We start from the raw sequence: 17,816 nt of genomic DNA on the forward strand, positions 1-17,816 counted from the left end.
GACCCTGCTTGAGCAGGCAGTTCAAGGCTGTGGCTCCTTCCAGGCCGTCCCATTCCCTGATTCTGTGCCTGCGGAGGGAGCAGAGCCCTTCTCGCAGCTCCGCGGGGGCACGGCCGTAACCGCCCGCCATGGCGGCCCCCTCAGGCGGCCCCGGCAGCCGCGAGCGGCAGCGCTGCCAGCAGCAGCATGACGTCACCCCCGCGCGCAGGGCGCAGGCGCGGCGTTGCGGCGCGCGGCCGGGCCGCCCCCCCCGCGAGCGGCGGGGGCCGTTCCCAGAATGCCGCGCGGCGCCGCCCGCCCCGCGCCGCCATGGAGGCGGCGGGCGCAGCCGGAGATCCCGGCCCCGCCGCCCGGCCCCGCTCCCGCTGAGCCCCGCGCGCCCCTCGCCCTGCAGCATGAGCGGCGGCGGCGGCGGCTCCTCGGCACCCGGCCGCTTCGCCGACTACTTCGTCATCTGCGGGCTGGACACCGAGACCGGGCTGGAGCCGGACGAGCTCTCCGGTGAGTGGCCGGCGGCGCTGGGCGCGGGGGCGGCGGGGTCCGGCCGCGCTACCTGTCCGCACCGCTACCTGCCCTGCCCGCGCCGCTACCTGCCCTGCCCGCGCCGTTACCTGCCCTGCCCGCGCCGCTACCTGCCCTGCCCGCGCCGCCGCCTCCCCGCTCCGCAGCCCCGGGCGCTGCCGTGGCTGCCCGTACCCTGCCGGGAGCCCCGGGCGCTGCGGCTCCGCGGGCATGCGGAGCGCCCGGCCGGGCACGGACCGGGGTCGGTACAAGTGGCCGAGCAGCGCCGCGGGACGGGCTGGGCAGAGCGCGCCCTGTGCGGTGCCGTGGCTTTAGGCGGTCCGAGCCCCAGCGGCGATGTTCTGCGCTCCCTCCGGAGCCCGGTGCGAGTACCAACTTTAGCCAGGCGTTTGAGACACACGGGCACTCTGAAGGAGTCGGGTTTGGGAGAGAAAGAGAAAACCATTTGCGTGTTCACTGTTACCTTTTTTTCGTAGCCCGGGATAAGAATTCTCTTGCAGAAGTATCCGAAAAGAAATCGGATTAGGAAGTGATTACTCTGCTGTTAGGTGAGAATGTTCACACCGCAACTAAACCATATCCATCTAAACCACACCACTGTGTCAAAGCAGTGTTTTTAAGGTTAAAAATCATTGAATTTTAGCAGCACCTCTCTTCAGCTTTAGTCTCATTTTACTGGCCTCAGTTAAATCGGAGTGTGGCTTAGCATCTCTAACAGTTCAGAAAGGTGAAGGAATGTGGTGGTGAAAATCTGACCTAACATCAGCACTGGTTTTGTGTATCTGGGCTCTGAACTTGACCGGTGGTACAGTCTCTCACCCCCAGCCTCGTGGGTTTTTTTTATTAGTTAGTTTTTATAAGATGTCATGGGGTTTTTAACATTGATGCATTTAAACTGTCCCTCACTAAATAAGTGCTTGTTCCTCGTAGAGTAGAATTCGTGTTATTAGAACTGACTTCTTGCATTGAGTGAGCTCCTCTAAACTTTGGCTATTATGGAAACTCTTTTTTTTGTTTAATGACTTCAAACAAAATTTCTCACCTGTCCCTCATGCTGAGCAGTACCTTTCCCTAAGAGAATTCATGTTTGTCTAATGTTAAAGTCACTGTAGGCTATAGTTTGAGGCTTGAGGAGTGAGTACAGCATAACAGTCTGCTCTGCAATGGCACTGCAAATTACAGTATCAGTTTGATTTAAGAAATCTAAGAGAACAAAATGCAATTTCATTGAGAGATATGTGAGGGTTTCTTTTAATTAAATGGAGAATGAACGAAGTTTATAGATCAAAAACAATTAGAAAGATGTTAATTTTGTGATTAATTTACTACAAATCTATTTGTGTAATGTGGTGCGAGGCATACTCAATAATGCTCCCTGTTCTTGATAGGCTTATGAATAATTCTTCTCATATAATTCAATTTAAAACCAACAGTGCATTACTTTGGGCTAGCTATCTAATAGTAAACTGGAAGATATAAGTGCCTTTTTTAAAATAGCCTGTCAGAGTGTGCAGGTCTGAAAGCTGGAGCATGCTGTTCTTTCTGTGTTTGCTTTCCTGGTCAAGGACTGCATCTATAGTATGTAGAACTGTGGAGTGTGATGTATCCTGGTCTCTGCTGTTCCACCATGGTGTTACCTGTGACAAGGTGTGGGGCTGGGGGGAGAAGAGGTTGTTGTGTTTATAGGGGAGACAGATTTTTGTATGATTTGAGAAAAAATTTTAAAAGAAGGTGGGGGAAAATTTCCGATAATGTCACAGCATAAGGGCTAGGTGGAATTCGAGTGTGTTTTCTTGAGTTTGTTGTGTTATTAATAATGCATGATAGTGTGACTGATAATGCTTTCAAACTGTGTCTTGGGCTATAGCCTCCTCCAGTGTCCACTGATAAATATGGAGAGGCCTCTGTTATATTTCAACGGCTTTCGGATAAGGCTTGGAAACACTCTGTACTTCCTGCGAGCCTTTCTTGTTTGAATGAAAGGGTCATTGTGCGCTGGTGTTTTTTCCCCCCCTCGCTCTGATTTCTGCGCTGCAAAACAGCTTCTGAATCCTCGTCCTGTTGAGACAATTGGCTCCGTGAGTGCCCATTGTTGGGCCGGGGCCGGGCACGGCGGGTCCCTGCGGGTCCCTCATGCGGGGCCGGGCATGGCGGGTCCCTGCGGGTCCCTCATGCGGGTCTGGGCACGGCGGGTCCCTGCGGGTCCCTCATGCGGGGCCGGGCACGGCGGGTCCCTGCTGCGGGTCCCTCATGCGGGGCCGGGCCCGGCGGGTCCCCCTGGGTCCCTGCTGCGGGTCCCTGCTGCGGGGCCGGGCACGGCGGGTCCCTGCGGGTCCCCCGGGGCTCTCCTGCGGCAGGGCTCCGGAGCGGCCCCGCATGATGTCATCCCTCCCTCCCTCTCTCCCTCCCTCCCTCCCCGCACGGAGCCCGCTGCGCTGCGCGGCCCCGGGGATGCTGCCCGCACACTTTGTTCTCGGCAGGCTCACCCAGCCGCGCAGTTCAGGTGTTCGGCCTTAATGTGGGTGCTACAGCGTTAGCTTCACGCTTGGAAATGAGGGATAAGCTCAGGAATTGGTGCTTGCTCGAGTTACTTTGTTTGAAGAGACACCTCTGATGGCGTTTTCCCTTTGTATGTTGGAAGCTTACTGAATAGCACAGCTGTAAGGCTTTTTCCTGAAAAAGTTGGCTGGCTGGTGGAAAAGGCACAGGATATAAACAAACATATATATATATATGTTTGTTTTCTTTTAATGCAATGAGAAATTCTGTATTTAGGACTTGTAGTTAGCACAGGTTCAAGAGTCTCTATTGCTAGGGCATTTTTATCCCTATTCTGTGCGTCCTTTCTTATTTTGATAATTGTGTTCCCACTGGGTGACTTCTTAAAGGACACGGAAAATATTTGCTAGGTGATAGCAAAACAAAACAAAACCCCCAGCACTGGATGAAGCTTAAGCTCCAGTGTCAGCTGCTAAGCTGGGTGAGAGAGGAACTGCCGCGCGTTTCTGTGTTTCCAGATGGTGTTGATACACCAGAAGTGATGACAGAAATTTTCATTACACGGCTGAGGTCTGTCACAGGTGAATTTCCTTCACAGAGCAAACCACAGAAGGGTTGAAGGTGGAAGGGACCTTTGGCAGTTGTCAGGTCTAGGGCCATTTGCCCAGGACAATGTCCAGGTGATTTTGGGTATCACCAAAAATGGAGAATCCCCAACCTCCCTGTGCAGCCTGTGCCAGGGCTCAGTTACCCTCACAGTGAAAAGCTGTGTCCTGATGTTTGGATGGAACCTCTTGATTTTGGTTTGTGCCCATTACCTCTGGCCCTGGAATGGGATACAGCCTGTCTCCATCACCTTTGCACTTTCTGTTAGATGTTTCTATACATTGCTAAGATTGTGCCCTGAGCTTTTCTGTTCTGCAGGCTAAACAGTCCCAGCCGTGTCAGCCTTTGCTCCTGTCCCTTATTCATGTTTGTGGCCCCTTTCTGCACTCTCTGCACCGTGTCCATGTGCTAAGGAGCACAGAGCTGGGCACAGCACTCCAGCTGTGGCCCCTCCAGGGCAGGATCACCTCCTCAGCCTGCTGGCAATGTTTTTGACTAATGCACCTTGGGTACCACTGGCCTTCTTTGGAGCAAGGGCACATTGCTGGCCCTTGGTCATCTGGAGATGATGAAATGCATCACCAAAAATCTACTGTACATAATGTCATGTATTGTAATGCTGCAACATTATGGTAGGATTTCTTCATTCAGATTGTATGACTGTGCCCTGGAAAGGTAATGAGAATGGAGTTGAGGCTCATCTTTCAGCTGAAGTCTTTTGTCTGTTGAGTTAATCAGATGTGATCTGAATGATGGTGGGAAACCTTGCACTATATGGAACTAGTGGGGTTTTAGTGGAAAAGAACATGGAACAAAAGGATTTTTACAAGCAATCACTTGTCAACAGAGTTTGTTTATTATGGAGTGGCAAAGCAGAACATTAGCTTGCCATCGCCTTACATTTATGTGAAATTGTGGTCTTGGGGTTGCTTTTACAAAATACAGAACTCAGATCTAAGTATCTGGAACCCATGTTCTAATGAAAAGCATCTGTTGAACATACCTGGGTCATCTTGAATGTTGTATAAAGATGATATCAGTTATTTCAGAAATAGCAATGTTACAAAGGAGAAATAGTGTAAAGAAAAAAAAAGCCTATGGTCTGTGAAGAAAAGATTGATGATTCAATAATAGGACTGTTTTTTTTTTTAAAAAAAAGAAGAGTAAACCTAATGACTACTCTGCCACCTGTACTTTTTTCCCTGCCTTTCTTCCCAGTTTGAACCGTTTTTATAAGGTTTGGTCTAAAAATTACTTTATTTAGTAGGTGGACTTGTGTTCCTTTGCTCAAGTCCTTACCATGGTGCTTTGAGTTTTTCCACTTGATCATGAACTTCATCCTTACAGGAGAATGAAAATAGAGTTAGGTGAAGCCCAATTGTCCAGGAAGTATCTTTGCTGTAGAGACCCCTCATGAGCCTTTTCAGAGTTCATATTAGGTCTGCTTTCACTCTTTATGTGATGATCAGATACAATTTTAATGGTTCTTCCTCTGTCATACCCTTTTTTTTGCATTTTCTTTTTCATGGTGTTGAGGCAAGATCTGCATGTAGAATAAGTGGCATAACATGACTGGTTATGAGTGAGGCATCTCTGTGTTGCCACAGGAGCCACTTGATTACTGCTGGTTTGTGAAAAGAAGATGATACCTGGTGTATAGTATTCACCTAGATCCACTCAAAATTACTCTGACAATCTCAGAGTAAGCGTTTCTCCTCACCAGGAAAACAGAAACATTGTCTCAACTAATTTCTCTGTCTATAATTGAAGTGTCCTTATTTTTCTATTTTGTTGGCCTCAAATTTAAAATGACAGCTTATCTTCGTGCATTGTTAGGGGTTGTTTTAATGGAATTCTGTATTGATATGAACTTTAAAAAAAAAAAAGTGTGTGATGACATGATTGAAGGCATTGGCCACATATGTAAGCCAGTAAATTGCTTAGTGGAATTAGTGTAGTAATTCCATTCTGGAAGTCCATGAAGTAAGGCTGTTATCAGCACCTGTGTTCATTTCCAAGTTAAACACACTTAAATACTTCCAGGCTTTTATTTTGCTGCAAAGGTATTTGTAAGGGGTGGCTAAAGGGAAAAGAGGAGGAAGAACAAATACAAACTTAGTTTAAAATCAGCAGATATAGTTTTCTGATTGACATTTGACTGTTTTGTAGTTTGTTCTGTTAGGAATTTTAATCTCAGAACTAAGACATTTGGGGTTGGAGCCAGGTGGTTTTTGTGCCCTTCTGCAATACTGTTAAATAGCATGTGAGTAAATCCCTCTATCTTTGCTGTGGTGGTAGCACCAGCACTTGCTGCAGAAGTGAATTCCATTGCTGGGAACTATTGCTTGATTTTACCAAAGGCTGAATTGTTCTGTGATTGTGGGGTTTTGTTTTTGGTAGACTTTTTTTCCCCCTCTTCCTCTCTTTGTGCATGTGGATGGTATCCATGCAAGCTTCCCACAGTTGCCACTGGTGCCTCTTCCCGTGGGGATTCATTCTGAGGCTGAAGGGGAGGTTTGCAGCTCCTTTGCTTCTCTGGGATTGCTGACAAGGTGTTCAGCCTGTGGGAGGCCCCTGCAGTGGCCCCAGGGCTCACAGCTCACCTGGTTTCGCTCCGGCCACTGTGGACAGGCAGCAGATAGCAGCAGCAGCTTTTGGCTGGGCTTACACGGGCACATGTGAAATGTTTTAACCCAGATAATAGCTTATTCCACTCTTCCCTACCCCCTCTATCTTTTCCCAAGAAGCTGGAGCTGTTTGCCATGTTTGAGTGCCAAAAAGGTCTTTTGTCTCTTTGGGAACTGAGGCAGACGTGCTAGGGTAGCTGATAAGTGGAATAAAGGACGGCAGAGCTGATGTAAGGGGGAAGCAGCTGGACTCTGCTGAACTGTATTTGAAGCCACAGGCTGTTGCTGATGTTTCTGTAATGCCAATCTTGTTCTATCATATTTGTATTTTAGGTCAATTAGGATGGGTCCTTTCTGGAATAATCCCCTCAAAACCCTTCTGTATTCAGTTATAAATTTGGTTTACTTGGAAGACTCTTTGGCAATATGTGGGGGAGGAGAAAGGTTACAAGTTCTTGATTTGAGAATAAATTTAAGGTGTTAAAACATTGTCTAAAGAACCAAGGTTTACAACTCTGTTTTTTAAGCCTTTTAAAAGGCTTAATTCCTATGGCTTTTAAAAAAGCCATAGGAATTTTAGCTTACTAAGTCAGGGCTTACAAATATGGGCTCATTTGGCTTTCTGTCCATTAGGGTTTTTTTTGTTGCTAGTTTGTTTTTTCCTGTTGTATTTGGGGATTTTTGCAGTTTATTTTGCAAGAGAGAGGCTACACAAAGAGCTCTTGAGTGAATTGGTGGGAAACACTGCCATTTTGAGAATAATAACTTTTTTCCCAATTCTTCAAATTACTGATTCTGAAGTTACAAAACACCACAACTGTTTTTTATCCACCTTTTGACTTAAGGAAATCCTACTTGAGTGTTCTGGTAATGACTTCTCATGGTTATCTTTTGAATTCCCACTAACCTGCAGGGCTCATGTAGCAGAACTGATGCCCATGAAGTGACAGTGTCAGAAGCAATTACTTACTGATGCACATTGTGCAGTAATTACTCTCTCCATTTCTTGACAACCATTTCAGATTTGTGGTTTGCAGTCAAGTTTGCAGCGAACTGGAATGCTATCCCTGTGAGGCTTAAAACATTATTGCACTGAGAAATTATCAAGCATTCCAGCACAAACTGGTGAATGATGTAGAATTTACTTGGAGTGTTTCTGCTCAAGGCATGTTTCCTAGTCTTTTCAGGAAAATGCTATTCCACTTATGGTTTGATGGGCAGGAGCCCATTGGTTGCAAACTTTGCTGTAGAAGTGTAGAATATTGGCTTTTTAATTTAGTTTTTTTGGGTTTTTCCCTGGTTGTTTTATCAGTCACAGTCAGGTACAATGTGTACACGTGTACTGAGTCATTTATATATGGATACTGAAGCATTTTGAGAAAGAAACTTTATCTCATTTCATGGGTAAGTGATCTAGAGACAAATAACATGGCAGGCTAAAGGAACCTGTTCAGAGAAAGCAGCATTTCAGTATCTGAGTGAGGAAAAAAGGTTGGTTTTACAGAAACAGATACTCTTTCACATAGCTTCAGGTGAGTTTGGAAAAGTTTCTTTTTTGCAGTACAAGCATAAACTTTTAGGAGCTTTTCTTGCTTGTTATTCCTCCTTAACTTGCTACTTTCAGCAAGCTGCCTTGCCAATTGTTGTTTCCTAATTTTGGCCCCCAAGCCCAGCCATGTCCTTCTGAGCTGCCATTAGAGTTGCACTGGGGAAAAGATGAAGTCCCTTAAGTCAACAAGGTTGGTGCCAGCATAAGGCTGTTGTGTCCTTTCTGTCTCTTTTATGTGTGGGTTCTGGGAAATGTCAAGTAAGCTCCTTTTTAAATTGAAATGTGAAGTAACTCCTTCAAAAGTTTTGCTCAAGACTGGTAACATTTCTGTTTACCAGTATCTCGGTCGTTTCTCAGAATTCTTTTGGCAGAGATTTTATGGCAGTGCAGACCAATCCAAGTGTAAGGTGTTGTGGTCTCTCTTTCCTGTCCTCACTGAGGTCTTTGTTTATGACCTGGACCACAGTGGTGATACACAGTTGTAGGTGATTAACTTGGACCTGAGACTTCTGTTCTCAGCTCTTTGTTCTTCTTGTTCTAAACAGATTTTCATGTTGAAAACATGAGGGTTTTTTTTTTTTTTTTTAAACCAAACATGAATTTTGCCTTCTGGACAAGAAAGGTGAGCTTGATGGGCTTATGTGTAAGAGGGAGAGAGCTCAGGAGGCATGGATGGAGAGATGACAAGGAAGGACCCAGCCAGAGCAGAGAAAAGCTTTGGGGTTTGTCATATCCATTGACCAAACTGTCAGCACATCTGATTAGTTTCCTGTGATTAGAAATCACTCCTCTCAAGCAACTTGACTTTCTTACAGGACACATTTTGTTTTATTTAGGAGGGGAGCAGTCCTTATTAAGGCAGGTTACTTTCATAGGTTAGATAGTAAAGTGAACCACACTGGCCAGGACTGGTATACTGAAATGACTGCATAGCTGATCTTTCTGTATTTTTCTGACCTCTGTATGTTTTTGAAACCTGCTGAAAGACTTCATGTGTTTTTTAAGATATGTTTTTCCTTTTCAATTCAAAACCTCAGTGATATCCTGGTTGAAGGACTGGAAAAGTGCTTCAGTAAGATTTGATCCTTATTTTTTTACACAGATGTGTTTCCATTAGTCCTCAGAGCCAGAAGGCTGTGGGAGCACAAAAAGTAGGGACATGTAAGTGGATGGGATGTGTCACTGTGAAAGGAGACCATGGTTGTTGGGAAGAGTTGTTTGGAATGATCTGAGCTCAGGCTTTCCTGAAGAGTCCCACTGGATCTGCCAGTCTTAGGGGGGCATGAGAAGAACAGCTGGTTTCTATATTAAATATGCTTAAAATATGCTTGTCTCCACTTCTGTTACATATTTTTAGTTCATGTAAAAGAATTTGGTTCTATTCTGAAGGTAAGCCACCCTTTTCCTTTCTTAGTGTCTTCTGTTGCACATATTGCAGATCTATTGTGTAATGGAAATAGTGTGTCCCTCCTGACCCCTGTGGCTGTGAACACGCCTTTCATTGAAATTCTGAGGCCTGCCTCTGTTGTTTAGTTGGAAACAGACCTAAATATCTTTCTGTAAGTCTTTTTTGCTTGGGCTAGAACAGAAAAGTGGTTTAGTAAAACAATTCTGGTTTTAAGACCATTCCATTGAAAATTTCTGCAAAACAGTCTTGATTAAAATACATTTTATTTTATATTGTCCATCTGTCTTCCTGTATTACGTACAAAAGAGCACAAAAAGAAAAGCTATAGGAAAAATAATCTTTAGGTCGTTTTTAAAGATAGAAGCTGAGGACTATTTTAAAAGCTGCTTTAGATTCTTGGTTTCTTCTGCCACTACCCTGTCCTGCCACTTCCTTGTCCCACCTCTTCCCGCCTTCCTTGCAGCAGGAGCAGAACAATAAAAACAAAAGCTTTTGGTTTCCTGACCTTACAATCTCAGAATGCAGATGGCCTCAGCTGTTTTTCTGTGGTGCTTTAAATTCATTGTTGCAGCATTTGAAACGATTCCCGGCTGTGTGTGGCAGCATGTTTTGTTATCAACTAGATCAATGCTGGGACTTAAATGATGAATGGGTATCTATTAACTCCTAGATTTTCATTTGCCACGAAGGGCTTGGAAGAATTTACCTATCAAAGGAATAAACGATTATTTGTATCAGGCAGAGTTTACACTGAATTTCCAGTTAGCAAAATGACCTATTTTTAAAATTTATTTCATTTCACAGTGAGTTTATTTGTGTTATGATTTTTGAAACATTACTTTTCCTGAATTTTGGAAAGCAAAAGAAAATGGGAAAACAACAGACCTTTAACAGTCAACAGATTAGGGTTAACTCTCTTTTTTTGTCTTTCTCACCTTTTTAAAGTCTGCAGGAGAAGGAATTTTATTGCCAGTTGAATGTTCAAAGAGTATGTTCTGCTTGGATTGGGATAAGGGGTTGTTACAAACAAGTGTGGGTTCCCTAGATGACAAACAGGAATAAAACAATCAGAGCCTTTTATGACTGGTTATGTTCTTTGTCTTTTCCCTCCTCCCTCTAAAGCAAGTCCTTGAGCTTTCCCAGAGGAAGGATGGCACTCCATCCACCCACATTTCACTTGCCTTGGGATCCATACCTGTGTGTTTGTAGCTCATATTCTCACCTTGGTTTCAGAAAGGCAGGCAGTGAAGTTGCTTTGCCTTCAAGGTTTTCTGTCAGGGAAAGTGGAACAGTAACTTTTATAATGAAGGTTTTAGAGGAAGTCCCAGCTGTGAAAATCAGATGTGTCACAAATCCAGTGGGATGGAGGCTGCTACAGACAGTGGCTGAAACACCTGATTCCAGTTGCTCCAACAGCCGTGCTGCAGTGAAGTGAAAGTGACCCTGAAGGTTTTTCTCATGGATAATTTAACCTGCTTTAAAAAGTGTTCAAGTCCCAGTTCCAGTATCAAATTAAGTGGTCTAATTCAGCCTGTGCTTTGCCAGGTGGTCTTGCCAATGGGGGCAGGGGGATAGGGAGTGTGGGACAGAGGGTTTGTGTGTTTCAGGATAAAAGGGAAGGATTCTTCTTTGTGTATATCTGAGCAAGAGGTTTGCTGGAGAAGGGAGTCCTCTCTAATGAGAAATACGTGCAGCTCTGTTTAAGGAGGAGGAACTGGAAGGAAGGAAGTCATAATCTGAAAGCATTTGTCTATTGATGGAGTGGCTCTTTGCTTACAGACTTGGCAGCTGCAGCTTTTCTTGAATCATGGTTTTTATTCCAAGAATTCTTGTATAATGAATTTCTTACCTTAGTCTGCCAGACTTTGAATGTTTCTTTCCTGCATTTTAGAGAGGTGATTTTTTTTCCTCTAGTTACATATGGTTTAATATTTGTTGAAGAAGGAATCAGAGAATTTTTCTGTTTGAAAAGTAAACCTTGGCTAATTCTTACTGTGTTAATAGCTCTCTGTGTATTATTGAAAGGATTTTTCTTTAGTGTTTATAATAGGGTGTCCTGAAAAATCAGAACGGTGGTGTTCTCCAGAAGGCTTGGCCTAGGGTTTTTTCTTTTCTTTTTTTGTTTCTTGTATGTTTTTGAAAGGCTAGATTGAATCAACAGATTTCCATCTCATTTCACATCTATTATGGTATTATGGTTCAGGCCATATAATTGAATTACTTGTTTGATGATCCCAGTTTTCTCTTAAGACTTGAAAATAGAATATTTCACCATTTTTGTTGGCAAGTTCGAATAGGGCAAGTCTTATTTTTAACCAAACTCTTTTGCCTTCAGTTTTAAGAGACTGATTTTTGGCTTGACGGTCTTTGCATCCCTTCCTGCATGTTAAGCACCTGTATTTGCTTTCTCAGTGTAGCCAGGCCAGGTGCTGGTCATGTGTCAGTCTGAGAATCAAGAAGTCCTCAGATCTCTGTGTATGTACCATCTCTTTCCCCCAGTGCCTCCCTCTCCCCAGGTTGCCTTTATTTACTCCATACTTTCTTCTTTTCTAGATTGTGGATTCCAGAAGTGTGTGCACTCTGTTTTGCCAGTCAGCTATTTTTGTTTAGACTTGGACCATGAATTTTGGAGCTGAAGTAAATTTATGTTTGATAAACATAATTATTTACTTTAGTATCTGTAGCCTTATTTTGTGTACTGAGGATGTTTGCTGGCAGAACTGGGAATCCTATTGCTGTTTATGCTGCTGGTTTTGGATTCACCTCATTCTAAGTGTTACTTTTATCTTTGGATCTAAGGCAAATTGTATCTTTGGAAACGTTTTTCTTTTCATTAGGTGCTTTGACAGGTATGGTTTTGCTCTTAAAAAATTCTCACCCGAAACGCAAGAATGAGAAAAGACATTTGGAAAATAATCTATGATGGCCTTTTCACTGAAGTATGGCTTTGTGCTTTATAGCATTTTTAAATTTGAAGCAGGGTAGAATTAGGCTGTTCTGTGAATGGTGTTTGTAGTTGAGTTGCTGTTCAAATCCCCTTGTTGTGTGACTTTTGCCTTGCAGCCCTCAGTTGTTGAAACCTCTGCTCTTTGTCTGTCAGCTGGGTCTCCAGTCCCCCGCCCTGCAGAGCTGGGAGGGTTCCCACCATTACCAGATCCTTGGAGCTGTGCTGCAGAAAGTGCAGAGCTAGAGGGTGTGGCTGTGGGGTCTGTAGGGTCCTGTCAAAGCTAAATCCATTTTCTCTGGATTCTCTGTGATGAGTAGTACAGGAAAGCTGCCCTAAGTGTATGGCTCATAGTTTCTGTTGCTGGTACAAATTCTCATTGTTCTTATTCATTTGTTAATTACAGCAATATGACTGTTTCATGTTGAAGCTGTTTTATATTTAGTTCAAGACATTCATTTTAGTGACAGCAGAAATTGATAGAGTCTCTGTATGCTAAAAGATTCCAGTAAGTGTCTTTATGTGGAAAATATAAAGTTAATGTTTTAATTGCATGCTATCTAAGAATTTTTTATTTGAAGATGTCATGTATACAATAAATGTACACTGAGACAGAATGAATTGAATTAATAGCAGGCTGTATCACAGGAATTTAAAGAAAGAAGCTGCCTGGCTGGGTGGAAGCAGCAAACCACTTAATCAGAACCAGCCAAGCTTTCTGGATCTTTGTTCTATAACTATTTTGAGCAGATGAGTGGACTCAGTGAACAAACAAAGGTGGCAGTATTAATGATGCCTTGAAATCAGTATTGCCACCACCATTTAGTTTGTTTTTGGGGCACTTTTTCTGGTAACTAAGGTAACCTCTTCTGACTTGCTCTCTGTTGTCATAGAGGGAAAATTGAGCTGGTCTACGTCTGAGATAGCTGTTCAAAGATGTTTTTCCTAGCTGAGATGCAGGGAGAAGTTCCTGTACAGTTCTTAGTCTTGCATAAGTTTTAGAGTTGTAGCACTGCAGTCACCTTCTAAATATTAAAGCCAAATGGTAAATTGACAGCATTTTCAAAAGGCCATGACTCAGTTTTAAAAAGGCTTTATTTGCAAAGCATCCTTGGCTTTTTTTTTGAACAAGTTTTCCCTTTCTCATTAAGGACAACTTAAGGCACTGTTCTATTATGTAATGGAAACTTTTCATGGCAATGCAGGATTTACAGAGAAGAACGATTTGAGATATTGAAGACAAAAAATGCAGGGTTAAAAACATTCTTACATAGAAGCAAGCTAGTCAGCAGGGAAATTTGAATTGTTAGAATCATGTACAAGTTTTCTTGGAAATTTGCATTAGAGATTTGTAAGCAATGCATGTGGAAACATGTTACATCTCTGCAAGGTCATAAGTAGGTGAATCTGCAAGTTGTGTAACCTGACCATTTTTCTTATTACTTTATTGGGAAGACCCTTGTTCCCCCCCTTTCTTTTCCTGAAGAGGAATACAGAAGGCAGTGAATCATATTTTTCTCTGGGTAAATCAGCAAAGAGCTAAAATTAGACCTTCAGAGTTCATTCTTTTTATTCCCGCTCAAAGCTGTGGAAAGCTTGGTAGATGGCATTTGCAGGTTTTGAATTGAATGTTTTAATTTTAGTTTATGGAACTCTTTTTTTTCCTTGTTATAATCTTACAAAAACGTCATATCCATTGATATGGATAGCTTCCTGCAGATTGATGCATGACACTTGGAAAGAAATGCTTCCTGCCTAGGTTGGAGACTCCATCACTTGCTAAGTCCTAATTCTCATCAGACCAAGACACATACACTGCTGTCCACTGCTCACAGGTGGAGCAGCAAGAGAAGTAACACAGGTAAGAAGGGGGAGAAAAATAACTGAGAGCCAGGGAGGTTTCCAGCATACCCTGCAAATCTCTGTGGTGATGTGGCTTATGTTCAGTGTTAGGTGACTCAGGAAGGGACTGATAAAATTAGGTGTACTTGTTAGCTCAGCGTAGGATACTTGCAGTGCATGCATTAGCTGCTCTAATGTGCTGGTAATTGCAAAGTCCAAATTACAGATATGTAGGCCAGCATAATTTCAGGTGGTGTAAATGGAGTTGGAACTGAAAGCCCATCATGGTTCCATACATTGCAAACAGTATTAGGTGGCTGTTGGAGCAGCGGTGTGAGCTGCCATGCAGCAGTGAAAAGGGGAGCTGGACTGTTTGAGCTGGATCTTCCAAATAAATGTAATGTGTTTCAACTCTCTGGTCATCCTGAGCAGGTTTGTAGTTTGCTTTATGCACACAATTCAGTCCCTCAGGTTCAGTTTACTGAAAAGAAGTGAGATGGAGGTGTTGGAGAATTACCTGCCTCTGATGTGGGATTTAATCCTCTTGGTGCTGAGTGTCCCTCTCTGTGGTCTGAGCCTGCTCTCAGCTGAGCTCTGCCTGCCCAGGAAGAGCCAGGCCAAGCCTGCAGCCTTGGCCATCCCTCAGCCAAGGAGATTTCCTCAGAGGCTGTGTCTAGCTGGTGACTTCCCTTTTGATAAGCAAGCTGACTCCAATAGCTCAAGTCTTTCATGCATGTCTTCTCAAATTACACGGTGGTGTGGTTTAAGGCAGCCCCACACAGCCTCTCGCTCCCCTCCTCTGGAATGGGTGACCGAATCAGAAGTCTGAAAGTGGGAAAACTCTCAGGTCAGGATAAAAACAGCTTAATAGGTAAAGCAAAAGAGGAATTATTCACCACCACCCCTGGGCAGGCAGGTGCTCAGCCATCTCCAGGGCAGCAGGGATCTATCATGTTTAATGGGGAGGGTTGGTAAAGCGTGAAAAATGGGAGAGGAAGCAAAGAGCATTACCAGAGCTGGGTGATGGTTGCTGGTGTTGAAAAATCTATTTATTATGTGGCATGGCAGGAGCCAGCAGGTATTGAGCTGGGCCTCAGGAGGAGGGCTGGCTTCAGGAGCTAGCAGGTATTAGAACTTCAGCTCACCAGTTTCACTGCCTCTGTGTCTGTGGTTTACTTTCTGCTTCCCTCCTGTTTTGGGGAATCACCATGAGCTATTAAGCTATTTGTGTGGCTGAACTGGATTAGTGAAATTTTCATCTTTGTTAACCCTTTCTTTATTCTCTATTTGTTTATTTTTAATCCATGTTTTTTCACTGATCCTATTTTGAGTGGGATGACACAGGGAGCAGGTTTTTTTCCAATTACAAAGAAATTCTGAGATGCTCTGTTTCACTGTCATTCCCCTGCTGGGTGCAGTGCCAGGGCTGCACTAAACTGGGGCTTATGCATTTGTACTGTGCCTGGTGAAATTCTATTTCTCTATGCTTTCATGATATTGTTTACATTGCAAAATGCAGTGGGATTCTTACTGTTTTGAAGGTTTGATGTTGGCCTGAAACTTCCTGAAGTATTGCTGGGTGTTTATGGATTTTGTATGTTGTTTGACATTTCTTGACAAATAATCTTATAGTTGTAGCTGTTTGATCATTGATTCTGATTTAAGTCCAAGGTAGTTGCAACTTTGCAGTGTGTGGGACATTTTGCATCTTGATTTTTGTAGAGCTTTTCCTCTGATATAACAAACACCTGAGTGACAAATGTGTATGTGAAGAACATCAATGGTGTTTGAAAGACCTCTTTAGTCTTCAGCAGGCAATACTGTGTTCCATTAAAAACCTCCAAAGTTTTCCTTTTGCATGGAACGTGTATAACAGAAAATTATTTTTAGATAAATAATTTCTAAGGACCTCTTTACTATAACTTGGATAAGGAAAGTACTTTCTAGCCATTTCTTCTAAGGGAGAGAAACCTTGTGAAAAACATGATATGAAGATAGCACTCCTTTGGTAGTTGTTAAGTGTGGGGACTTGCTCTCTAGCTCAACTTATGGGATACATCATATCTTTATCAGTTTATTTCCTCTTGTGCCTTCATTTCCTTAGTTGTAGAATACAACTGTCCATTTCTTCTGGTGGGTTGGTCTCTTGCATTTGCTAAAATTGCTCTTCACTCTTTTTATCAAAATAATTTCAATTATTCCTGAATAAATCCACTAACTGAAGGAAACCAAGATTAGCTCAGTTGGTTAGAGCATGGTGCTAATAACATGAAGGCTGTGGCTTGATTCCTGTTACTTAAGAATTGGACTCAGTGATCCTTGTGGGTCCCTTCCAGCTCAGAATATCCTTTTAATTCTGTCACTCTGTAATTCACACAGAGACAGATCTCAAAACCTTGAGTTATTTTTGCTGCTGGAGAGGTGCTGCAGTTGGATCTTTGCTGTACCAGGGTGTCTCTGTTTGAGGCTGATCATAAATGTAGAAATTCAGGGTCAATTGCTTTTTGCCTCTGGATGTAAGTCAGTATTGTTTGTGGATTTTCTCCCTCCCCACTGCTGATGGCTGTCTAGTGACAACCACTAGAGAAGAGGGAAGGGGGAGCCCAGGAAAAGGAAATAGTGGTGCTCAGGTTCCCTTTACTTGTAATGGCCAGAAAATAGAGTGTCCAGTGTCCTGGAGTTGCACAGATCACCTGGGCTGAACTTTCCAACATCACTGAGCTGTCCCTTGACGTTCCCTGCCTTGTTTGAACCAGTATCTTTGGGAGCCAGCATGGTCCAGAGTTTGTGGTGTTCCAAGCATGAAGGCTCTCCCAAAAGAGCTGGCTGGGGATGGCAGACTGTGCTGCTGTGGCAGGGGAGAGGAGCACCCTGCAGAGCTGGCAGCAGTATTCCAGCAGGGCAGCCTGGAGAGGAGAGGAGAGGGAGGGGAGAGCAGGGTGCTGCTGTGTGTGCAACAGCTGAGTGCCTTGATGGATGGCAGCAAGGCCTGACAGGGCTCCTTATGTTTCTGTCTGAATCAGGACTCAGTGGTTTCCAGAAATCAATTTTAGTCCTTTCATTAAATTACAGACAGACTCCAGCTCTAAAAAATTTAAGAGTGTGTTGGTGAGAATGTCTCTTGGGAGGAGATGGTGCAAGGCTTCTTTAAATAGGTAAATATCCATTCAGTGTTTGTTAGGGTTTGGGATTTTTCTTAATCATAAGGAACCAGCAGCATCATGTATTTTGCAGTGTTACTACTCTTAATGAAAAGGTTTTCAAATCACAGATCTTCCTTTTTAATTTCAAATGTATAGCCTTGCACAAGGGTGAACTCAGTGATTGTGCTGTGTGATTTCCAAGTTCGGGAGAAAATTTGGCCTTCGTGTATTTTCTCTCCTCTACGTATGTGGAAGATAAAAAAAAGCCAGCCAAGGAACAAAACAGCTTAGTACATGTCTGAGGTTTTTCCTCAATTATCTAAAAGTTGACATTACATCATCTGCACAGATGTAAATATAGAAAACAGTAGGTGTGTTAAATCTCCTGACATACTTTTAAAAGCTTTTTACAGAGGACTGACTTCACTTGAGTGGATGTTTGTGTCAGTAGAGATGTGGCATTATGTCCATTTTTCTTTCTGGGAGACTGAAAGTTTCTTTAAATGCTTATTTTCATCTTTTATGGTTGTGTTAGCTGCGGAAATGCTGTTATCTTTTCTGTCTTTAGCTCTACTCTTTCATAAGATGGTTATATTTCAGTGAAGTTGTGTCCTGGTTATTCCTAACTATTCCTCTTTCTACTTGTTTCAGATTTTCCCAAATATGCATTTTTTTT

General features: G+C 43.4%; 1 protein-coding gene across 4 annotated transcripts in view; it reads left to right on the top strand.

Annotated features, from left to right (window-relative positions):
* Positions 1 to 264: 264 nt before the first annotated feature.
* DENND5A (DENN domain containing 5A) overlaps positions 265 to 17,816 on the top strand; it is a 62,530-nt gene continuing 44,978 nt past the window's right edge. For 3 of the 4 annotated variants that reach the window (XM_054634617.2, XM_054634615.2, XM_077179826.1), the window contains exon 1: positions 265 to 501. In XM_054634617.2, the coding sequence (XP_054490592.1) occupies positions 396 to 501 (106 nt within the window). In that variant the 5' untranslated portion in view covers positions 265 to 395. The remainder of the gene's footprint in view (positions 502 to 17,816) is intronic. The other variant, XM_077179827.1, reaches the window with a different exon arrangement.

The sequence above is a fragment of the Agelaius phoeniceus genome, chromosome 6 (genome assembly GCF_051311805.1).
Source record: "Agelaius phoeniceus isolate bAgePho1 chromosome 6, bAgePho1.hap1, whole genome shotgun sequence".
Classification (NCBI taxonomy): Eukaryota; Metazoa; Chordata; class Aves; order Passeriformes; family Icteridae; genus Agelaius; species Agelaius phoeniceus.